Genomic DNA, 22,387 nt, shown 5'->3' on the forward strand with positions numbered 1-22,387 from the left:
CCCAGCAGAGCCTGAAAAAGGGTGGGGGCGGGGAAGGGGGAAGAAAGCCTCCCAAGGTATCGTTAGCATTTCCCTGCACCTGAAACTACTCATTTTGGTTTCACGCACTGCAGTTGCGCGCACTCGGTCTGCCGGGCGGGGAGCGTGGCGGGGCCAGCACCGAGCACTGCAAAACACAAATATTAACACGGTGGGGGGGGAAGAGAGAAGGAGCGTTGAAAAAAAAAAACATAAAAAAAGGAAACCCCGCAATTTTGCGCTCATTTCCTCCTTGCGGTGCGGATGCACAAAGCGGGGGTGGGGGGGCGCTGTCGGGAGGGAGGGGTTCCCCCGGAGGCGGGGCCGGGCGGGGGCCGGGCCGGGGCGGAGGAGCCGCGGCCGGAGGAGCCGGAGGCGGCCGCGGAAGGCACCGGCGGAGCGGGAGGCACCGGCGGTCGCCGCCGCCATGGAGCCGGGGGGCAGGCGCGGCCGGGCCGCCGAGGAGGGCCCGCGCCCGGAGGAGGAAGAGGTGGACCCCCGCATCCAGGTGAGGGCCGCCTCGCCTTGCCGGCCTCTCTGGGGCTGGGTGTCTGCCTTGATTTTATTTAAAAATGTATATAATAATTATTCTAATGATTGCCTCTTATTTTTGCCTTTAATGCATGTGTACATACATATGCATAGCGCGCGCACACACACACATATATATATTTATCTCATTTGCCTGTGCCGGGGGCCGGTGCGGAGCAGCCCCGGGTGTCCCGGCGCCCGCCGGCTGCGGGGGGAAGCGGCCCCGGGGCGCCCCGGCCCTTTGTTACCCCGCGGCCCCGGGCACCGCTCGGCGCCCGGCTGCGTTGGGCCGCCTTTCGTCTTCTCCTGCTCTGAAATCCCCCTCCCCTTTTCTTTCTGACCGTGACAGCGTGACCTTGCTCGTGAAATAGGGCTGATGTCCAGAAATATATGGGGGAAAACATAGGTTTTTTTTAAAAATTGTTTAAAAAAGGAGCTCTAGTGGAAGATGGTGTTTCCTCTCTGTGAATGCCTTCCGAAATGCTTTTTATTCTTGCATGGCTTCTAAACAAAGCTTTTCCTCCCCAAAACCATGTCTTTACCAATTGCCTGGTGCAAACTTCAGCATGCTGTGGTCCCTGAAATGAAATGTATTTTTAGGTCTCTGCAGGCTTATGGCTTTCGCCTCCGACGTTGCTGGGACTGTTTGTCATGAGTGAATATAAGGATATGTACATTGCTGAGAGGATGGATCCTTGGCATAGGGCCCTCCTTGCTGTAATTGTCATCCTCCTCTCCATCGTGAGGGTTTCTTTTCCAGAGCCGAGCAGAGCAATTGCAAAATTCACAAAACATGGTTACACAGGGTGAGGCCCTCAGCCAAAAGCTAGCTTGTTACTGCCCTGATTTTGGGAAACTGAGCTCCCTTAGTGCCTATTGATCTAATTTTGGCCTTAGGTTCTTCAGCTTGCGACATGTTTCCCCGTACCTGATTTGCACCTTGTTGGTTAAACAGTGTTTTTGCTGAGTTTTCTGTTTGGTTTGAAAAAACAGGCTGCTGCATCTGCCTCCCTGAGAGCCATAACATTCTTAGCCTTACAGTAAAAGGCAATTAGGTAATTTCTGTATGAGTGTCTGTTTCAGAAAACATGGCTATGCAAATATTTATCTTCCAAATCTTAGGAGCTGGGAATGAAATCTGACCTCTGAGGATAGGAGAACTAAGCTACTACGAATAATTCCTTTCTGATTGTAACAAGAGCAATTTTTGTAATCTAGTGGGAAATCACCCAAGTGACAATCAATTTACAGTGTTTGGTTTGTACAGCGAAACATTTCAGGGCGGATTCTGTTACGCTGGTTGAAAAGTAAAGAATGTTTGCATTAGAGGACACTCCTGTTGAAATCATAGGCTCTCACGTGGAGTAATGTGTTGCTCAAATAAAGACGGCTATTGGAGTCTGCTCCTGAGGGTTGCTTTTTGTGGTAAGAAAGTCATTAAGAATGAGCTTTGTTTTTTACAGTAACTTGGTTCATGCCAACACCACCTCTAGTAAATATTTATTCAAGGGATTTAGCACCTTTGTTTTTGCTGTTAAGAGATCAAAATGCTGGCACAAAGGCAGACTAAGTAAACGTAATCATATGTCCCATTGACTGGCTGTGTTATAAAAGGGTTTGCCAAAATCCAGAGTGAAATGCCTCTCGTGCTGCAAGATGTGTTTCTTATCAATGCTGCGCTTTCACTGTATGTCTCCTGTGATAGTAGTAACTTCACACTGATCCTTTTGCAGGGGGAGCGTGTATCTCTCTGCAAACTAGCAGATACAGACTGTATTGATCAACAAGACAGAACTTACTGTACCTTATGTTTATTTTTAATAGCGAGGAGTAAGCCAGAACAGGAAATGTACTGCCTTAAAATAAAACTATAGTGTTTCTCTGATTATTTTTCTTGTAAGTAGCAAAATAGAAGATCAGGGGCAAAGTTACTCTAAATGTCCCAAGGTTTCCTCTTGTCACTGAATTTGTAAGCCACAGCCCTTGTGAGGTTTCAGTGGGGGTGCTGAATGAGCCTTCTCAGACGCTTTTTTCCCCCCCTCCCCCGATTTCTTAATATGCGTTTGACTTTTCCTTCTTTCTTTCTAGGGGGAGCTAGAAAAACTAAATCAATCTACAGACGATATCAATCGGAGAGAGACGGAGCTGGAGGTATGGAATTCATCCTTGCATTTTCCTTCTGTTCATGTTGCGTTTTGTGAGCAACAGAACTGTTTATGAGTAGGTTCCTTCCTGAATTGTGCTGATCCTGAATGGTAACTTGGCAGCAAGAGTCTGGTGGTGATATATTTTTTTTTTTAAAGGTGTGAATTGAGCTAACAGCTGGAACAGAAAGGGAGAAGGTAGAGGGATGCTGACAGTGTAAGAATCCTATGTGGAGAGCCCTCTCCTCTCCTCCCCCCACCCTGGAAACCCTATATTTAGGTTTTGAAACTAAACTTAGATAAGTTCTGTTTTTACAAGTAACTGTTTTGGGTTTGTGTTCTTGTGATTATAGACAGTGAAAGTTTCTTTGGTTAAAAGGTCTTTGCCATACAGTTACCTGCCAGGATCTCCTCCTCGGTGGCTATTTTTTTTAGCTTGTTAGTTTTGCCTTTTTTGTAATTACTTTCTGAGTAAGAGAAGTAATGAAGGAAGGTTGGAGGAGTTGAAGGAAATTACTTCCTAGTTGAAAAAAGAGGTTTCCTTGGGCACTTAAAAAAATCTAATAGAAAGTTCTGAAGGAATTGTTTCTAAGTCCCCTAATTTCAGCTTCAGCTACTTAGTAGGTATTCTGGAAGGCTCAGTATTACTGACCTAATAACAAATCAAAACAAACTGTCCTACTTGTGTGTCTAAATTTTCTTTTGTTAACTGCAAAAGGAAGAAGATAAAGCCAGTGGAAGTGTAAGACGAATATGCTGTTAAGGGAAAACTGGCGTAAAATGCTACTTCAGATCCTAAATGATTTTGATAACATTACGGTATTTTGACTACTGTATCAAAACATGCTGAGATTGCAGTGATGACCATGCTCTAAAAATACATCTATAGATTTCTGTTCTGCATCTTCAAAATGTCAAAGTCCGTGTTTGATTCCCCGCCTTGTATGTGTGTTTTCATGAGATGGGTACCTGGAGCATGGGATGGTTCCTGGTAGTATTTTAAAATATTGGAGTATCTACTGTATGCACCAAACAGAATACAGGGTTATGAACTTCTTTGGAAACGAAGCAGCCTTGTCATGTGGCTGTCGTATTCTCCCTACGTGTTTGCATTTTCTGTGCTTTGTGGCATGTAGATCGTGAATTTATTGGCAAATAAACTTAGTGGAACGGGGGACATTTTGTTATGCAAAATTAAACTATATTTCAGCTGTGAAAACTGTTCAGTGTCACCAGCTTGATTTAAATTTTATGAGGGAACTTTAAAAATCAGTATGCTGGTCTGTAACAGTACCAATTAAATGGACTTCAGGACTCTTTATATACATATATTAAAAAATAATTATATATATCTTTTCAGTCTCCTTATTTCATGCTGAGGTACTGAAATTGAAAGATGGTGCTATGGATAGTTGCCTGGATTTCATTAATCTTGTCATAACCTTGCACGGAGGACATATTATGAAGCAGATAGAATAGTAATAATAATGCAAATGCATACTCATGAAATAAGTCCCAATGACTTAAGATGGGATTTTACTGCTTGATTAAAATTATTCATGTGTTCGAGTATTTGTAGAGCCTGGAGATTTGTAGCTACTGTGTGTGTGACAGATGGTGAGCTCAAAAGGCTCCTGGATGTATCATTGTAAATAAGAGAGCAGTGTTTCTACATTAGCTTGCTCTTAATGTTGTTGCTTACCTTAGTCTAAGAAATACTAGATGTCAGATAGTGCAGAGAATGATTATATGACGCTTTCTACCTCTATGTCATTAAATGTTTACTGCAGATCTGTCTGTAGTACTTACTATAAGCAGTGTTTGATGGAATTAATTTGAAATATCATCAACAGTATGCTTTCGTGAATGTTTCCTCTTCCCTTTTCATCTGAAAATCTTACTGGATTGAAGCTAGTTTGTGGTATCATGCAACTGCATAATTTTGAATCGGGAGGATTGTCATTACTTTTGATCTGCTTAAATTCTGAGGAGAAATGCAGTTGGATGATGTAAGCAAGGGTTAATTTATGTACGCCTTGATAAATGCATTTTAAATGGACTTAAGACCTTTCTAGAGGAAAGATATTAAAAAAAAAAAAAAACCCACCACACACTTGTGGTTAGAAAAAAAACCCTGCATTGATACTCTGGAAAAGAAAAGAAAGCTTTGCCAACCAGACTTATAGGGTAAATCCAGAATCTAGAAGGGGGAGTTTAGAACTGGGATGATTGTGCTTCAGAGACTTTCAAAACCCTTCAGTGCTGCTGAAAACGTGGGCTTCTGGGGGAGCCGTGCTGAGTCTTTCTTTGAAGATTTGCTGTTTTGGCTGTTATTAGCTGCTTTGGGTCCCTCTTGCTACCCCTTCCTAGTTTGTGGTGTTGCTGTTATTGCAAGATATTTCATTAGAAGATGTGGTGGTCTGTTTTTTTTAACCAGACAATGGAGTTATATTTATCCTATTTTTCTATTATTATTTTCTTCATCTTTTTAGTATCTGATCATAGTTGACTAATGGGAACATAGACAGTATTGTTAGACTATGTACAGCACAAGATGCTGATTGACAGCTTCCTGTAGCATTACCTGGCAGTCCATGCATTCCCACTGTTAAATTTTTTCCCAGAATAATCTGGAAAAGCAATGGGGGCGTTTGAGTAGAAGGTATGTTTCTTTGAAGGAAGTTCAGAAAAAGACACCCATGTTTTTGTGACTTGATGTACACTCTGATAAGCAGGAAGGGTAACCTTGTGGCATCTAAGTAGTGTGAGTCTGTTCTGGACTTCCTGTAGCTTTGTAGGAGTCGCTCTAAATGTGACTGCTGACTGTCTCCAGTTCCCATTAACTGGGAAAAAAGGCTGTAGGTGTTAAATGCTTCTAAACCCCGTGCGTTTGTTCTCGCTGTGCCTCTGGTCTACATCTGCAAAATGGAAGTAAAAATGATGCCTTACCCAATGGAAATGTTATGGGCCTGAAATCAGTAGAGGCTTCTAGGATTTTGAGCCTACACTGTCTTGGTGTAGCCGTAGACATGTCCATGTTAGAACAATGTAGAAAATACTGGTGTTTGCTGTTCACAGAGGTGATAAAATGGGGAATTCCGGTCAGCTTGCCTGTTTTTGATCTTATTTTAAAACATAAAAGCCACCTGCGAGGGGGTGGATTTACATGCGTGGCATGACTTGAACAGTTTCTGGTTTTTTGCTCTTTTGACCTATCCTATTAAACCCTGGGGAAATACCCTGACCTGATGATGCTTGAAGCCTGTTCAGGACTTGCGGAGCTGCTAAAGGGCACTGAGTGGCTGGTAGTTATATGTTGTGTTAATGTATTGCCTGTTAATGAATCTTTGATTAGGCTTGATTTAAAATCCATAATGCTGCTCATACTAAGTGCAACACTAAGCACTACTGACACAGCAAAGGATGATAAGGGTCCTCCGAGGGATTTAACGCTTGGCTTCGCTAATGTCCCTGTTTGTTTGAAGTGTCTGTGAAGAGGTGGGGGAAACATCTTGCAGTAGAGATAGAAGTATGTTTTGGCCAAATGCAAGTTAGAGTGGTGCCTTGCTATTTGAAATTTTTTCCTGTTTATTGGAAATGCATCTCCATCAGAACTCACATCAGGGGTTGCAAATGTACTTAACAAATGTGCACAACTCTCCTGTCCAGCTAACTCATACACATCTTTGGCTCCTGAATGTACAATTCCGTTGTAGCAAATTCACGCAGTGACCCTCTGGCATCATTGCAGGGAGGGGAAATACAGCACATACCATTAAAATTACCACTGGAATCCCAGCTATCCCAAATGTGGTTTTTGTTAGAGAGAGTTTTTGTGTTGCTGGAGCTACAAGCTTGCCAGTGTTGTTAAGGGGAAACAACTGCACGTGAAAACTAGAGCTGAACAGTGCTACTTTCAGCCATTCTTGTTTTAAGTAGGGCCTGGTTAGGATCCTTCTTGTATGCTTGCCTAGATCCGCTAGTCCCAATCTACAAGACTTAATGTTACATTTAGTCCTCGATTTATCCTAGACGTCACCCTGTGTTGGTGTTAGGGTCGAAGGAAAAGGGTGTATCAGCTGTGGTTCTCTTTTCACTTGTAAGCCTTGTCAGCATTTGAACCCCTTTCAGAAGGGGAAGGGCTATTTTATTTAGAGTTGCTGTTCTTACTTCCTCACTAAAATACTTGTGTTTGGGGTAAAGCTCAAGCTTTTGACCCTGTCACACACAAGAATTTTAAGTAGACTTTAAAAAAAAATTCCTCAATCTTTCAAGTTTTAGAAAAATGGCCTGTCAGTGGCAGGAATTTCATTCTGGGCACGCCTGCTTGGCCTGGGGAAACGTCTATCTGCAGAAACATCTGCTGCCTTATCAGCATCCCTGTGCAGCATTTTCCAATGCCCATAACATGTACATGGATAAGGGAGAAGCAGCTCACTGGCTGGTGTTCCTGTTGGTTTTTGGAGGGTGATATATGTACATGATGGATTTGTCCAGCACTAGCAGGACAAATCTTTCCATGTCTCTTTGTAATCTACTTGTTTCCATGGGAAATGGCTCCTGCGTGTGGATTGCTTGTTATTTTGCCTTCTGCTTTCATCCACGGATGAATAAGGAAAGGCTCCTTCCTCTGCTATGGCTCTGGAAAGATTTTGTCACCCGAGTGAGTCAAAGGGCTTTAGCTGATTCACATTCTTGAAGCAGAGGTGGGTTTCCACCCCAAGGGAGGGAGGAAGGGTTAGGCAGAGAAATCATGTTTTGGAAGGAGCACCCAGTGCCCTCCCCTGCCTGCTTTCCTCTCCTTTCTTCTAAGAGAACTGAAAATACCAGTATGTTTGTAGTCTCAGACTGTAACTGTCTGCAGGCAGGAGGTTAGAGCAACTTCCAAATGCCAATTTTTATTGTTCTTATATGACAAATTAGCAGCTGGGGGGAGGGGGGGGGAAATGCTCTTCCCCATGCTTGGAAATTAAGTGAGGCTTCCTTGCACTATGTTTTTAAGGTTTGGTAGTCAGTCTTGGTGCCTGAGCAGTTCAAGTAAACCAATAGATGTTAAAAATATCATTAACCTGTTTGATGCTCTGAGGTAGATCTCTGAGCACACGCATGTGCATCTCTCTGGTATGTATGTAACTGGGAAGCCTACCTGCTTTCACACTTGGATGTTGTTGATAGTGTGACACTACTTTGAGTTGGAAATGAGCTTTTGCAGCTGGTAGGTCTCTGCAGCAGTGGAAGGCAGGTATGGATACTGCCTGCCTCTTGGAAATAGATGAAGCATGTCTCTTGGTCAGCAATTTCATTTCCCATGCACCTTCCAGGCTGGCTTAATGGGTCGCCAGTGGTTCTGCACACCAGTTTGTCAGAAAGGTCATAGGACAACCTCTCTAAATGAAATTTAGATGTGCTTGGTACTAAGATGCTTCATACCTGGTTGATGTGTTAATTTTAAAAAGAAAATTGTTTGAAAATACGTGCCTCATTTGAGGGGCAGAAATAGTTATTTGCCTGTCATCTGGCAGCTAACACCAGCTCATCACCATCACTCATGTGAAAGGAAAACAAGCATACTTTATTCTCCAACAGGTGCAGCGTAAGTGTAAAATTGTATTTTTGTTTCCTTCCACATTTGAGGGTAGAGCTCCAAAATGCTGCTGTATGGATGGCCTGTTGTTAAGCATGGTCCCTCTTTTGGAGCTGTAGCAGATAGCTGCCCAGCAGCAAGTTGCTGGAAACAAGGTCTGCTTTTAATAATGAACTATTGCAGCAAAAGCGTATATGGGGTAGAAGTCTGGCATGCTCCCTAAAACTGTGCTTGTGAAATCTATCGTTTGGGAGAAGAGTGCTCAGGGTTTCCAGGAAGAAAGTTGTTGAGAGTGGAGCTCTTGCAGCCGTAGAACAAGATGTTGAAAAGTAAACTGCAGCTGTTCACGTGATGCACTAAGTGCTATCTGCTACAGTGTGTGTATGACAGATGCTTAGGTAGTGAGAGTCTAGTTATTAAGACTATCACTTCAGTGAGAAGTTTCAACTGCAGCTTTTTTTTTTTTGCAACTTGCGACATGCGTTGAAGCTAAAGTGCCTTAATTGGCTTTTGTCCAGCTTTAGAAAGGCTTGTCATCATCTCATTGAGCAAATAGGAGGGAACAAACATTGAAAATGTTAGCCAGGCAGCTTTCAATATCACATTTCTGTTTGCAAAATCAGTAACAAGGTGTTCTTAAAAATGATTGTGTAAGGTTATGAGCAAGTAGGGGGGAAAACATGCTTTTGAAATGTTGTCTGGGTGTTTGAGATGTCTTCTGTCAGTTGTGTTGCTTCTGTTATGGTTTATACGGTCTGTGTATGTATTCAGTGCAGTGATGAGAAAAACAAATCCATGTGGTTTTTTTTTCCGGAAACACCCAGAAATGGTGAGTGTGACTCACAGGTCTTTTACCTAAGGCTGCATACTTGCTTTTATCACTAACTAGCATTTCTGCTGGGAAAGGATCATCCTCCAAGGAACTGAAATACAGAAACCAGGAGTTGAGGACTGTGCTAGGAAAGGTGCATGGCGTACGCTGTCACAGGCAAAACGGACACAGTGCAGTGAGTTGCAGGAATCGTTGTCTTTCCTGTCTCTATTATCCATATGTGCTAAGTAAAGGTCTGAACAAAGCAAGTTTGGCAGTTAAATAGTAACACTTGTAGGGAAGCGTGTCACACCAGAGGATTTGGTAAGTGAGTTGAAGGTGGTGTGGTTGTCTTCCTAACACAGATGTAAGGCTTCCCTCATGCTGGGGGCCATGGATGAACTGCACTGCTGTGCTGTTCCTGAGCCTCTAAGTTTTTGAAGTGAGTGTTCTTCCAGAAAACACCATTAAGAGGATTTATAGCTTTGAACCACTTCACATGTGGGTTGAAGTGTCTCACTGACAGTACCACAGGAAGCCAGACATAGAGCAGGGAGTTAAACTGATTCCCAAGTTATTGCCCTGACCACAGGCCCATGCTTCCCATGAGCCACAGATGTGCTTTTCATGTCATGTAAGTAGCAAGAGCACCAAGCCCAGTGCTCCTGGTGCAATTGCCTTGGTGCTTCTAACCTCCCCAGTTTCACATGAAGAGTAAAAATAGCTGCTGCACCTGTATTTCCTGTTTAAATTTCCCCAGGGGCACCTGCCAGGGGGATTTTGCACTGTCCCAAGGGTGATGAGTTTTAGAGATACTCTGCCAGCACATGGCAGGGCTGACGCGCTGGGTGCGGCTGTGCGTGTGCAGGAGAGAGCTGTGCCCCTGCTCACAGGAGATGTTGCCGTAGCTCCCAGATCAAAGCTGTGATCACTGAGACCATGAGAGCCAAATCAGTTTGGACAGAGGAGGCTGGGTGGTGTGAATGTACTGGGATGCTGCAGGAGCACACACGGTGTTGATATACAGTGTGGGATTGTTTGTTTTTGTAGTGTAGTTGGGGCTAGTGGAGAGTAAAATTGGTTTGTGTAGTGCAGGAGAGGGCATGGGTTTGGAACGACACCTTCTCAGAGACCTCAGCATCTTGTTGCCATGTCCGAAGTGAATGGCAGGAAACCTTTGGTAAGGGGGGCTGATCCCAGCAGAGTACGAGTGTTTGCTTATTCTCTCATGCAGAAGGTGGTGGAGCCTATAGGCTTGTGTTCCTGACAGTCAGGAGCCTGAGAATAAATGCTATTTTAAATAAGTAATGTGATGGATGACATGGGTATAAAGTTCCAGGGTGTTTTGGTTTTAGTTATTGCTCTTCACTAGAAGAAATGAGGATGGTCAGACCCAAATAAAGCCTCAAAATAGGAAGTAGGCATCTTTTGGGGAAAATGATAAACTGGAAGTTCACAGCAGTTTGTTCTTCAGCTGAAGCTCACTGTTCTGTGTAACTAGCTACGCGTGGCGGGGCTGCGCTCATGGGTAAATGTGTCCTTAACCATTTGCAAGACCTGTGCCTCAGGTGCCAGTTACAGGGTTAGTTGTGGTTTAGTAATTTGTGTGTACTTTGTCTGAGTTGGTGGGTGATTAATGGGTACAGAAGTTGCTGTTAGTTTGACTGCTCTGTCCTTAGTGTGTTTTGGTTAGTTTTTTCTTTTTTTTTTTTTTTTTAAAACTCTAGGTGGTGACTAGTCCTCTTCTTTCCTATTGGATAAAAGTGTATGTAATTATCACATTAATACATTTGGGGTAGGTCTCTAAGCACAGATGTGGTAGTGATGGTTTCTTTGTTCCAAGTGCTTATCTTACAAACATGGGAACTGAATTTTCTGATGAATCACTGCATAGGGCTTTTTTAAAATTAATGCGTATACAATTATGTTTTTCTTTAATTATTTGCTTTCCACAACTAGCATCCTGATATGCAGCTTTCACAAAGAAAGTAAAAAACAAACCTTCAGGCTCACTTATTTAGAAATGAGTTTTTAATTTTATTCCTGCGCTTGTAGGAATTTTTTGTTAAATATGCTTTAGTACCTCAACGTTTTTCTTGCCATATAGTCATCGAGCTTGCAGTCTTATTTCAGTTACTTGTGAAACTCATCTTGAGCAGTGAACCATGCCTGATAGTTTAGTTGGAAATATTCAAACTCTTCTCGCTGAGAAAATCATTGACTCGATACGTATTGCTTGAGTGACACATTTCAGGCTTTCACTAAGAAATTAGATTATTGACTGGATTTGAGTTAGTAAAATAATAAGTTAATGTGCATTTGATTCTACATTTTTGACCTTGTTATCCATTTGCATACTTCCTTAGAATAAATTGGAGTACCTTAAGAATCTAAAGCTATTTGCATTGGACTAAAATTTTACTGATGGTAATATTAACAGTAAAAAGGAAGCAAAGAAGCTTTTACTGAAGTACATTGCATTTTCTGTAAAAACTAATGTGTTATTGCGGTCACTCCCCTCCCCCCCCTTCTGAGACCATGGTGGGAGGTTCCAATGTATTTTAATTCTTCCAATGAATAAACAGTTGTGCATTCTAGAAATCCTCAACAATAATGACAAAAACCTTCTGAATTAGAGCACTTCTTCAAGCCAGCTGCTTCCTGATAATCAACATGTCACTCTAGCAGTCTGCATAAATCCTGCTCTCTAATTAGAATTACAAGGCTTGTCAAGAGCTCACATGGCCCTTCCTCTTCATCTCCTTAAATTCTGGGCCAGGTCCCAGCCTGAATTTGCATCTCTCTGCAATAATTCAATTGATTTAGAGTCTGTGTTGGATGCCTGAGATCGAAATCAGAATCACTTTGCTTAAAATTTCAGTGGAGCAGAGAAAGTATTTTAATGGCTTCAGCTAATCATGGAAAGAGGGCAACTCATCCAGTTTGGAAGTAGCTGGAATTTACTTTTCTTAAATGTAGTAGATACTAACAATCAAACTGAAAGTAGGCGTCCTTACCCATTGATGCAAACCATAGCAGAAAACATGGGCTTTTGTGGCAGAAAGTCTTGCCACGAGGACTTGGAAGCTTTTTGCTGCTATCAAAGTAAGTAAGGTGTGTTTGTAAAAGGAAAGAGGAGCTGACTTGAAGACATGCCATGTGGGAAGTGTCCAGTTCTTCCTGCAGAAAGCAGATCCTCTCCATCCTTGTTTGCATTGTGAAATGGTGTGTCTGGGGGGAACAGTACTAAGGGTGTGACATGCTAAGCTTTTGGAGATGCTGATTCCTGCTGATTTGCTAGTCTGCTGTGGGGATTTAGCCTGCCTGCTAGCCCCATTCTAGCATTGTCTAGAAAAGATGTCTTTGCCATTGAACTCCCTCTCAGAACTTACTACGCTGCTGTTTGCCAAGTAATTTACAAACTATTCATCTCTGAGAAGCCCTGCCAGAAGTGACATCTAGCACAGGCTATTGCAGGCTTTTTATAAAAGCTGTCTCTGAAAGACAAAGATTTGGTGTCCAGGATGCTAGCTTTCGGATGCAGTTCTGGGTTCCTTTTATTACCTCCATTGAAGAATTCTGGCTTAGTCAAGATGCCAGTAACTGTTTTGAATGTGTCAGCTTGTATGTGAATGTAAAGAGCAACCTGAAGGTACGAACAAACAGGTAGAAATAAATTTCAAACTCTAATCTGTCTTTGTCCTTTTTCTTCCCTTTCTGCTACATTTTGAAGGATGCACGCCAGAAGTTCCGCTCCGTGCTGGTAGAAGCAACAGTAAAACTGGATGAACTGGTAAAGAAGATTGGAAAAGCTGTAGAAGATTCTAAACCTTACTGGGAGGCTCGGAGGGTGGCCAGGCAGGTGAGAACTTTCTGCCTTATAAAGCTTGTGCTGGTAGTCGCAGAGTACATACTGACTGCATTGCTTTCCTGCTATTAATAACATCTTCAGCAGATGCACTTGGTTGACACTGGTCTGTGTCTTCACTTGCATGTCAGCCATGTGAATCAATGGCAAAAATGTGTTTCTTCGCAGCTGCACGTGTTCTTTAGTCCAAGAGCAGCTAGAGCAGACACAAACGATGAGTAGCTGTTCTCTCATTATCAGTGGCCTTTCAAAGCCCTGCTCTTTCCTATCAGTAGTTGTTGTTATTTGAAAATGCAGTGTAAAATTTGTGTATCTGCTTTTTCTTCTTAAAACAAAATGCTCAGCAGCTAAATGGCTGCAGCTGGAAGCTGCTGGGAAAGAGGCTGGAGTGGGGCAGACTTAGGGAAACCTGCAGGGTTTGGTGCTGATTAGGTTGTGTTGAAGCAAGAATCTGCCGAATATGGCTCTAAAGTGTGTTGGTTTGGTGAGAAACTGAGCTCTGCTTTCTGTACTGTGATTAGGACCTTACCTCCCTTGCCCCAGTTACTACTTGATTATTGATAGGCCTGTGTGGCTGAAGCAGGAAAGGATGAGGTGTGGAAGTAAAGGTGTGATCTACTTGGCTGCAGGGAAAGCAAGAAAGCTTGTGAGATGTCAGGCAGCTTCTCACTTTAGGGAAAAAGTAGCTGAGAGTTGAGTATGTGGTGGCTTAGGCAATGCTTCTGCTTGTTGTCTGTAGTGGGGTTTGCTGGTATCTGAGGCTTTTTGATTTTTTCCTAAGGCAGGGGGAGGCTTTTCCTGGGTGCTACTTCTGTTTTCTCTTGAGGCAGGGAGAGGCAGAAGTAGAAGAAAAGTTGCCTACAGCTGCTGCTTCCGTGCTTGGCTAGAAAGATGTGTGGGGCAGCATCGGTGGCTGGGCAGCCAGGATTGGCTGCCATTGTGTTCAAGGGAAGAGTGAGAGATGGGGTAGCACGTGTGAAATACATGAAAATTACGGAAGGATTTTGTTAGTAAAAACAGGTAGGGGATGAGATTGAGGGATGAGAGAAGTAGTGTAGGTGTGTTCCAGAAGGCAGAAAGTAAACTCGCAGAGAAGGGGAGATAAGAGAATACATCCTCAGAACAAGGCACAGGAGAGGGAGGCATGAATACAAGCTTCATTGCTTTGAAACCTGATGAAGCAGGAATTGGATGGAAGGGATGCGGTATGCAAGATAATATGCAACCATGTTGACCCTTCAAATTGCTCGGCGTTATTTTGGAGCCATTGTTTCAGGCAGTGGGGATGATGTGTAGGGGTTATTAGGCTTAATCCTTCAGACTAGAAGCAGCACAGCAAATAGGTAAACTCTGCTTCAAAGCACAGCAAGCATGGTATCTGCTACTCAACTGTAACTGCTCTGAAAGCAATCCCTGTTCATGGGGCCTATGGTGTGTGCTAGAGATAAATCAGTAGTAAGTCAGAGAAAGAGAGGAAGTTAGTAACAAAATAAGATCAAGGCATTGTTTATATTGTATTAGTATGTGCAATTTAGGGGAAAAAAAATCCCCCAAATTGTGCCTCGAGTATTATCATATACTTCTGTTACTATGAATAGCTATGTAAGGCATGGTATGCATAGGACTTGAAGAGTTATACCTAGAAAAGTCGATGGTAGAAATGCGTATTCTGCAGTACAAAACAATCAGATGACTGAGGTTTGTAACATCAGGCGCTGAGAGCAGTGAACTTTGTCCTCTGTCCTGAAGTTGGCAGCAGATTATGTCCTGAAAATGGAATTTTTTACTGCTATGTCTTTGCTACCCCTGAAATCCATTCAGTCATTCTGGTTCAAAGGTGCTTTACAAGACCACTAAGACACCCAATCCATTCTGTCATTAGCTAGGTTTAAATGCTGTTTGTCCCAGATCTGCTAATTTGCTATGCACTCAATTTTCTTTTAATTCCTTGGTAGCATTTCATTTTTTTTTTTAAGCAGGGATTTCCTTTCTAACTGTTCATTTCGCTTTTTCCCATTTTGTGTTATGGAGCCAGTCACAGAACAGAGCTCCCTCTTTGTACCTGCTTAGCAGACAGAGCTGGAAGATGATTTCTGGTTTCCCTTTGGCTCTTTGTCTAATAAAATCTTGAAATAGAAAGTGTGAGTGCTAGGAGGAGTGTTGGTGTTGAAGGACAGCGAATCTATCTGGAAACCAGGAGATTGGAAAGATGAGTACCGATCATCAGTAAAGCACCTGCCTAAAGAGTTTTTAGTCTAGAAAAGTTCCACTTAACTGGGAACAACTATATTAAAGCCAGGGAGGAGTGGGCAGGGAAATATGAAACTAGAGGAGTTATCAGAATATTAATATGTTTAGGTGCCAGCCAGACCACATCTTTCTTTTATACTTTGATTTGTAGTATTGTAGAGAAATCATGGGAACAGCTTGATATTTTTCTGTTAAAAATTATAAAAACGTCTGACCTCTGAAGACTGTTTTCCACCTCTGTCTTTACAGTTATTTTAGAGCCATTAGGCTGCCTCTGAAAAACATAGGCACAAGGTTCTCTGTGGTTGAAACAGCTTTAATTAAACAATAACAGAAAAATGCACGACTGTGCTTGTAAGAGAAAGGGAAGTGTAAATTCTTGTTTGTTGTTTTCAGTAAGGGGAAGTAAAAATATGACCTATAAATTCAAGTTTTCTGGGAACAAAGAACGGCATAATTAATGACGCCTAGTCTGGCAGAAATGCGGGAGTTGTCCAGGGTCACTTGCATTTAAGATGTCAGTTGTAGGGTGAGCTGGCTGATGCAAGTTGTATTTAGTCATACCGAGGAGCTTGTTTTCACTTGGCACAAGCATGATTCCTTTCTGGAAATGCATGTTTCATTTATTAAGATAAAACCCATTAAAATGGTATGAGGGCACTGATGCGGGGTCAGCAAAAAACAGACGTCCCTCAGTCAAGTATTTCCCTGGAGAAGCTATAGGACCTTGAGTCCTTTTGTCTCCTCACCCTTATCCCCATCTTGTGCAATCCTCTGTTGCCAGAAAATGGTGAATTCAAAACAAATTAATTCTCCCATGCAAGAGTTTCATAGCATCTTGATTGCGTAATGTGTGCCAAGAGAATTTCAGCTTGGCCTATCACAGGGTGAAACTTTGCTTTAACAGAACAATGGTCCCTTAGCGTTAAGATTTGAGCGCTTTGCCCTCTGAAGCGGTGGCGCAGGGAATCAAGATGCTGTCTGTTGGCACCAAAGTAGTAACGTTCAGCTTTTGCCGAGACAGAAGTGAGAGTTGGCTAATGTTCTTGCCCGTGTAGTTTTCATGCAACTTCTGCCAAGACAACTTTGTTTGATTCCTCACTTGGTACACCAGTGGGCATTTTGTGTTTATTGCAGGCACACCTTACTGTTTTGGAGCATTTTGATACAAATGTGTTGTTTAATCAAATTTGAATGTATTTCTCTGCTGCAAGAACTTTTTTTGCATTTGGCATATTGTCTTTTCATGTTGTTCTTTAACCTATGCTGTAATGCACATGTCCAATGGAAGAACCAGCAATAGGAAATTCCTATAATCCAGAAGGTGGTTATGGGAAGATCAATCTTCCATGTCTGTGGGTTTTGGTTGGTTGGTTTTTTTTTGTTTTTTGTTTCGGGGGTGTGTGTGTGTGTGTGTGTGTTTGAGGTTTTTTTTTGTTCTTTGTTTTTGGTTTGTTGTGTTTTTTTTGTTGCGGATTGTGGGGTGTTTGTGTTTTCTGTGTGGTTTTTTTTTTTTTGCTAGTAATCTGGTTCCCTGGTTGACTAGTCAGAGAATTAGACGTTTATTGCCCAGAGGTAATGGGGAAGAAGGGTGAAGTTGCCAGGAAACATTAATAATGTAAACAACAGTATAGGGCTTGAGCCTCTGAGGAAAGGAGTGTCTTAAGCCACTGTTGACTTAGCGTTTTGCAGGGCTGGGGCTGGGAAGCACCTACGCAATAGTGTCTGAGCAGGTAATAGAGTTTGAGAAGTGTGTTACCTCCCTAGTGACAGGATGCTGTGCAAAAGCAACTGCGGTCTATTGCATAAATCACTGGGCTGATAGGAGCCGATTTTGTGCTGCTGCATGGCATAGATAAATTACTTTGTCTCTTAGTTCCCGTGTATAATGGAGCTGTCAGGCTGCTGTGAAGCCAAGTTCATTAAGGGAAGTAAAAGCACTGTGGGGTCATTGGGTGAAAGGTGCCATTAAAACACTGTTATCTGTACGTCATCACTTGTGAAGCCAGGGACAAACTGAACAGAACGACTTGCATTTCTGCTCTGCTTCTGCTGAAAAAAAATCTGATAAAAATGTATTCTCTCCCACGCCCATGAATAAAACAAGCCATGCATTTGTAGTGACTGTAACCTGTATGAAAGCCCTGGGAGTGTTGCTTTTAATTAAGCTTTAGCTCTTACTATTGAGTAGCTTTTTTGCAGAGCCAGGAGTTGTTTTAGTCCCCAGTACTGGCTCAAACTGGGAGTAGGTGTGGATGCTTTGCTCTGCTTTAGTACTGAGCTTATTTGGGAGGGACATCGTTTTGCTTTGTGATATTCCCCTCACCCTCGTTTAGCTTTTACAACAGAGTGTCAGAAAACTTGCTTCAGGCAAAAATGGATGAACAATCTATGCTAGGTCATAGCCATATGCATCTCACTAATGCGTGCAGCTAGTGTTCAGAGAACAATTATGTTGAAGGGTATGCATGTTCTGCTTCCCCTTGGGTCACTCTTCCTGGTTCAGCTTTACAACTAGTTCTTCTTTTCATGTTGTTGTCATACTTTCTTAAGCAGTACCTTTTTATCTGAGAAGGCTTGGAAAAACAGGCTGGAATTGGTATGTACAATGGTTCTTCCCTGCTAACGTCAAGGTATACCCAAGGGAAAGTGCAGCTGATGGACAATTAGATTGTGTTCAGAAAGGACAGCGAACCTGTCTCATTCACTGCAACTTTTTACGTAGTAGAGCTCCTTTCTCTCACCTCACTAATAATCTTTCACTCATGCAATATTTTATTCTAAATTACCACATCTGTTTGAAGAAAATAACTGACAGGGTAAAGAATTATTAGGAGTGAGCTTTCAGATATTCAGACCCTGGGTCTCCATTTTGCCTGTCTTCACAAAACTTAGGGCCCTTAATCACTGATGGTAGTCAGTGGTGAGAGGTAGGTGCATTTGAAGAGCCTTTTGAGGTACATACGTCTTCCTTAAATGCAGAGGGAGTTAGGACATCTTGTCTTGGGTTGTTTAGCCATTTGAAAGTTGTTGGGTGAATCCTGCATCAGGTGGTTTGATGAATCTTATATCCAAAGTGAATCAGGATGGAAAGTAGCTGCTGTAACCTTGCAGAACAGGAACTGAGGAGGAACTGAGCCACTTGATGGTGAAAGTGGCAGGGGTGTAAGTAGATAAAAGCATACTTACCTAGTTGGAAGACTCTTCCTCAGCAGATGAGACCGATACCATTCTTTGCAGAAGTCAGGATTGCAGTGCCTGTAAACGAACGGACCTTTCCAAAGTGGCTGTTGTATCTCAGTTTCTATGAGTTCACCTGGACATGTCTGAAAGTAGTGCGGCAAGTGTGGAATGTTACAGATGGTAACTTTCTTAGCTCAGGAGACAAAAGCTTTTAAAATTCACATAACTTGGAGGTGCAAAACTGCCAATCAGTCTTAAAAATTAATTAGGAACTGAAAACTGGTCTTGCCAGTGTTGCTTCCCACAGCACCCAAGTTTCCCATCCAAATTCACTCAGTGAGTGAGAGCTCATGGGATCACAGCACCAGCTGGCTCTGCTGTGGACAGGAGGGCAGCACTGAGTGTGGGTGACAGCTCCTGGGTCCAGATCCAACAGCGGTGGATATCCAGGTGTTCCCCTCTGGTTCCTAGGCACTAACTGTGTTATCCATTGGTATGTTGGACATAGTCATGTCATAAGGAATCTCCTTTTTGATTCTACTTTTATGAGCTGAAGCCTTCATGCTCACATTTAAGAAAACAAGGAGTTAAGAGTGATTCGTATTATCTGGTAAGCTTATCTTGGCAAAAAAGGTGGAGGGAGAGGAAACTTGAGATGCAAAATTTAAATGTCAGCAGAACTGTGACAGACTTGCATTCCTGTTTGGCAACTTGCCGTGAAGCTAGTAGAAAGCAAAAATTATTGGCGCAGTTACAGTGGAGCAACCAACTGACCTTGCATGGCTGAAGGAGTGTTTCTGGTTAACTGTTTAGAAACCAAAAATCTATCTGGTGGATTCACATTTTCAAAGCAAGGATACAGAAACTTGAAAATTGACTTTAATAAACCTTATACAAATCCTTCCAATGGTTTAAGAAAAAACCCAAACATCCAGAATACTTGACCGCTTTCCATGGCTATAGTTCAGTGCTGTGTTTTCATTGGTAACTAATGATCATCTGTGCAGCACTGCTGGTAATGAACTGTTAATTCTGGTCTCTCTTACAGTTTGTTCATCTTGCACATGGAGAAAGCAGTAGAAAACGACGTGTGCAAAAGTGTCCCTTTTATCAAATAAAAACAACCCCTGTCAATGTGGGGTCAGTAACTGCCATAGGCTCCTAAGAGTATTTCCACCTATATTTGTGGTGATGGTGGTGGAGCCAGCAGAAGGTATTTTGTATGGACGTTGCTCCTCCGGCCATTTGCAATAATCAGTCTGGGCTGGCAATATAAGTTATGTTATCTGTGGTCTGCCTGTGCTGATAGTTTGCCTTTTTAATTGAAGATGCTGTATTGCAGCTGCCCTAGTGGCTTTTGAGGAGCCTCATGGTAGTGTGAGGGTAGAGGAGGTAACAATTTCTGCTTTAGGGAGGTGGGGTGAATGGTGTGAGAAGCAGCTTGCTCCCCAGGTGTGTAAATCAACCATACAGAAATGGCTGTGATTTGTTTTTTGATTACTTAGGCTGGTGGAGTGGAAAGGCCACCCAGAGGCAGGGGACCAGCTTCCTTCCTGAACTGGGACTTACCTGTTGGTGGTCGAGAAACTTGTCTGTGGGATGGAGGCTGATGTGATGGCTTGGTTAATGCTGAGGCAGGCTGGAGACAGGAGGGGAGGAGGCAGGCAGCACAAGCCTTGCCTGGGAAGAGATGGCTGGGGTGCTCTGAAGGGAAAGGAGACATGGAAGTTGCCATGTGGGTAATTGGGGAGCCCAGGGCTGTAAAGAAATGGTAAGGAGAGGAAATGTAGGTGAGCTGTACGAGAAGAGATGCCTGAAAGGATGAAACATAGAGGCTGCGGCTTGTACCTGATGGCCTAAAAAGTTTTATGTGCCCTTTTTCCCTTTCTGCTCCCTGTGGACCTGCTCTAGACCTGAACCTTTTCTTCCCACTAGCTCTTTCCTTTTTTTTTAATTTTTTTTTTTAATTTGTTGCAAAACACGTCATTAAATCTTGGGGAAACCATGTCGATGTGACGTCAGTCGTCTTGTGAAACGTGGAGTTCCCATTGCTGTGATCCCCAGGGGCATTCTCAGTATATTCATCTCCCTTTCCACATGGTGTGTTGCTGGCTGTGGGGCCAGGCACCCATCTGTAGAGGAAATAAGCCAAGCAAGGGAACCTGACATCAGTTATTTTATTATTGAGGGTGAGGAGTCATTTGTTGGACTTCCACCAGGGAATGCATGGAGTTTTGTAAACTTAGGATGCACTTTGGGTTAAGCAAAGAAAATGTTCTGCTCCTCTCAAAATTTGATGAAGTGCTTCTTGTGCTTTCTTGTCATGTTTGCACAGCTGTGATTGAAATCCCATGAGTAGCGTGTAGGAGTCAGTACCCTGTGTTCAGGTACATATGTGTTCAGTGTTTCACTGCCGCCAGACGGAGCTTGTGCTTGGTGCGCTCGGCTTGCTCCACTTGAATGCTTAAAACCTGAAAACTGTATTTCAAATCTTGCATTATGGTTCTGTTGTGTTTTTTCTTCAGGCCAAAGTTGTGACAATGCCTAGGAAGCAGGTTGCTCAGGGAGACTTATCTGGGTCAACCAGCTGGGTTTTGCTGGTTATTTGAGGCCTTAAAAGTCTAAGTAAATAGTTTTACATTTGTGTTCTGGCTCTGTCATCTGATTGAGTAGTGTGATATTCTAGTGTCTCAAACTGGATGTCCTTAAACTGATGAGAAGATAACAGATGTTGCCTGGTTAGATTTGGAAAGTTATGCCGAAGATCCTGTAAAGGAAAGCTCCTGAATGTGTGTGTCTTCCCATCAACCCGGCTAATGCAGGATAGTAGGTCAGTGTGACTGGCAGGTTTCTACCCTCTTAACCCTGAGCAGCTGGAAATCTGCCCTGTGTTTGGGAACACTAACAGCTGCTACTTCACGTATGAACTGAAAAAAATCCTTACCTGATTCATATTTAGTGCTCTGTTATTCATATTTCCTGCAGACTAGGTGGCATCTGTAGCAAAACTATCTGTAAATACCATGTGATTTGCACCTTTGGGTAGTAGGAACTAAGTTTTAGCCACTTGAAATACCTGTATTGATAAATTCTATGCATATATGTGTCCCCTCTAAAAGTCAGACCTCCAGTGTCTGCCTGTGCTTTCTGTGCCTCAGTGAATGGATCTAGTTATTTTTGGTTGGTATTTATACATCCTACATTTTCATTTTATGTTAGCACTATTCTGTTGATGGATGATTAGTTTGGATAAGCTATTGATGCAAAAACTGTAACCGGTCTTCTCATTAGTAGAAGACGTGACTTGGAGGGCTCCATTATTTAGATTTGTTAGCTGTGCACTGTAAATTAGAGGTTCTTCCCTCTTCTGTTTTTCTTTTCAGAAGTAGAAGAAAATACTGTTTTCATCTAAGTGTTTTGAAGAATTTATCTAGAAAAGATAAAAAAAAAAAATACTCTTTCTTGGTGTCTTTCTCCCACCCCACAAAGCATTCATCAGTTCTTAGCTATTCCAGAAGGCAGCAATACAAAGCCAGCATAGCTGTTCAACATCCTCTCCAGTAACTGTCAACAATGCAATGACCTAATTATTTTCCCTTCCCTTCAAGAATGTTTTTTGATTGTTCTTTTGTTGTGAAGTACTACAAGTGTTGGGCAAGTAGGTCTGAAATATTGGAATACTGGGGTAAGTTGGTGTAGAAATGCCCTCCATTCTTTTCTTTCAACAAGGAGAGGGCCAGGGCAGGAAAGTTTTGGGTTGGTTTTTTTTTTTGTTAGATGTCAACTGATTTAGGCAAAAAGTGATACAGGTGATCTGGCTATTATTCTTAGCTACTGATGCAATGGCAGATGCCAGAACTAGTGGGAAGGTATAAGCGGTTCTCAAAGGGTGCTGGGATGTGAAAATAGAGATTAATTCCTTTTTCCTCTGCTGTTGTTTGAAGAGTTGATTAGCAAAATTTTGCATCCTCTTCAATTTGGAAAAACCCAAGAGATTT

General features: G+C 42.6%; 1 protein-coding gene across 1 annotated transcript in view; it reads left to right on the forward strand.

Annotated features, from left to right (window-relative positions):
* The first annotated feature begins 345 nt into the window (after positions 1–345).
* The window catches only part of SH3BP5 (SH3 domain binding protein 5), a 54,103-nt gene continuing 32,061 nt past the window's right edge, over positions 346–22,387 (forward strand). The window contains exons 1-3 of the mRNA XM_075083370.1: positions 346–526; positions 2,638–2,700; positions 12,822–12,950. Coding sequence (XP_074939471.1) covers positions 446–526; positions 2,638–2,700; positions 12,822–12,950 — 273 coding nt within the window. The 5' untranslated portion in view covers positions 346–445. The remainder of the gene's footprint in view (positions 527–2,637; positions 2,701–12,821; positions 12,951–22,387) is intronic.

Source organism: Phalacrocorax aristotelis, chromosome 2, assembly GCF_949628215.1.
Source record: "Phalacrocorax aristotelis chromosome 2, bGulAri2.1, whole genome shotgun sequence".
NCBI classification, from domain to species: domain Eukaryota; kingdom Metazoa; phylum Chordata; class Aves; order Suliformes; family Phalacrocoracidae; genus Phalacrocorax; species Phalacrocorax aristotelis.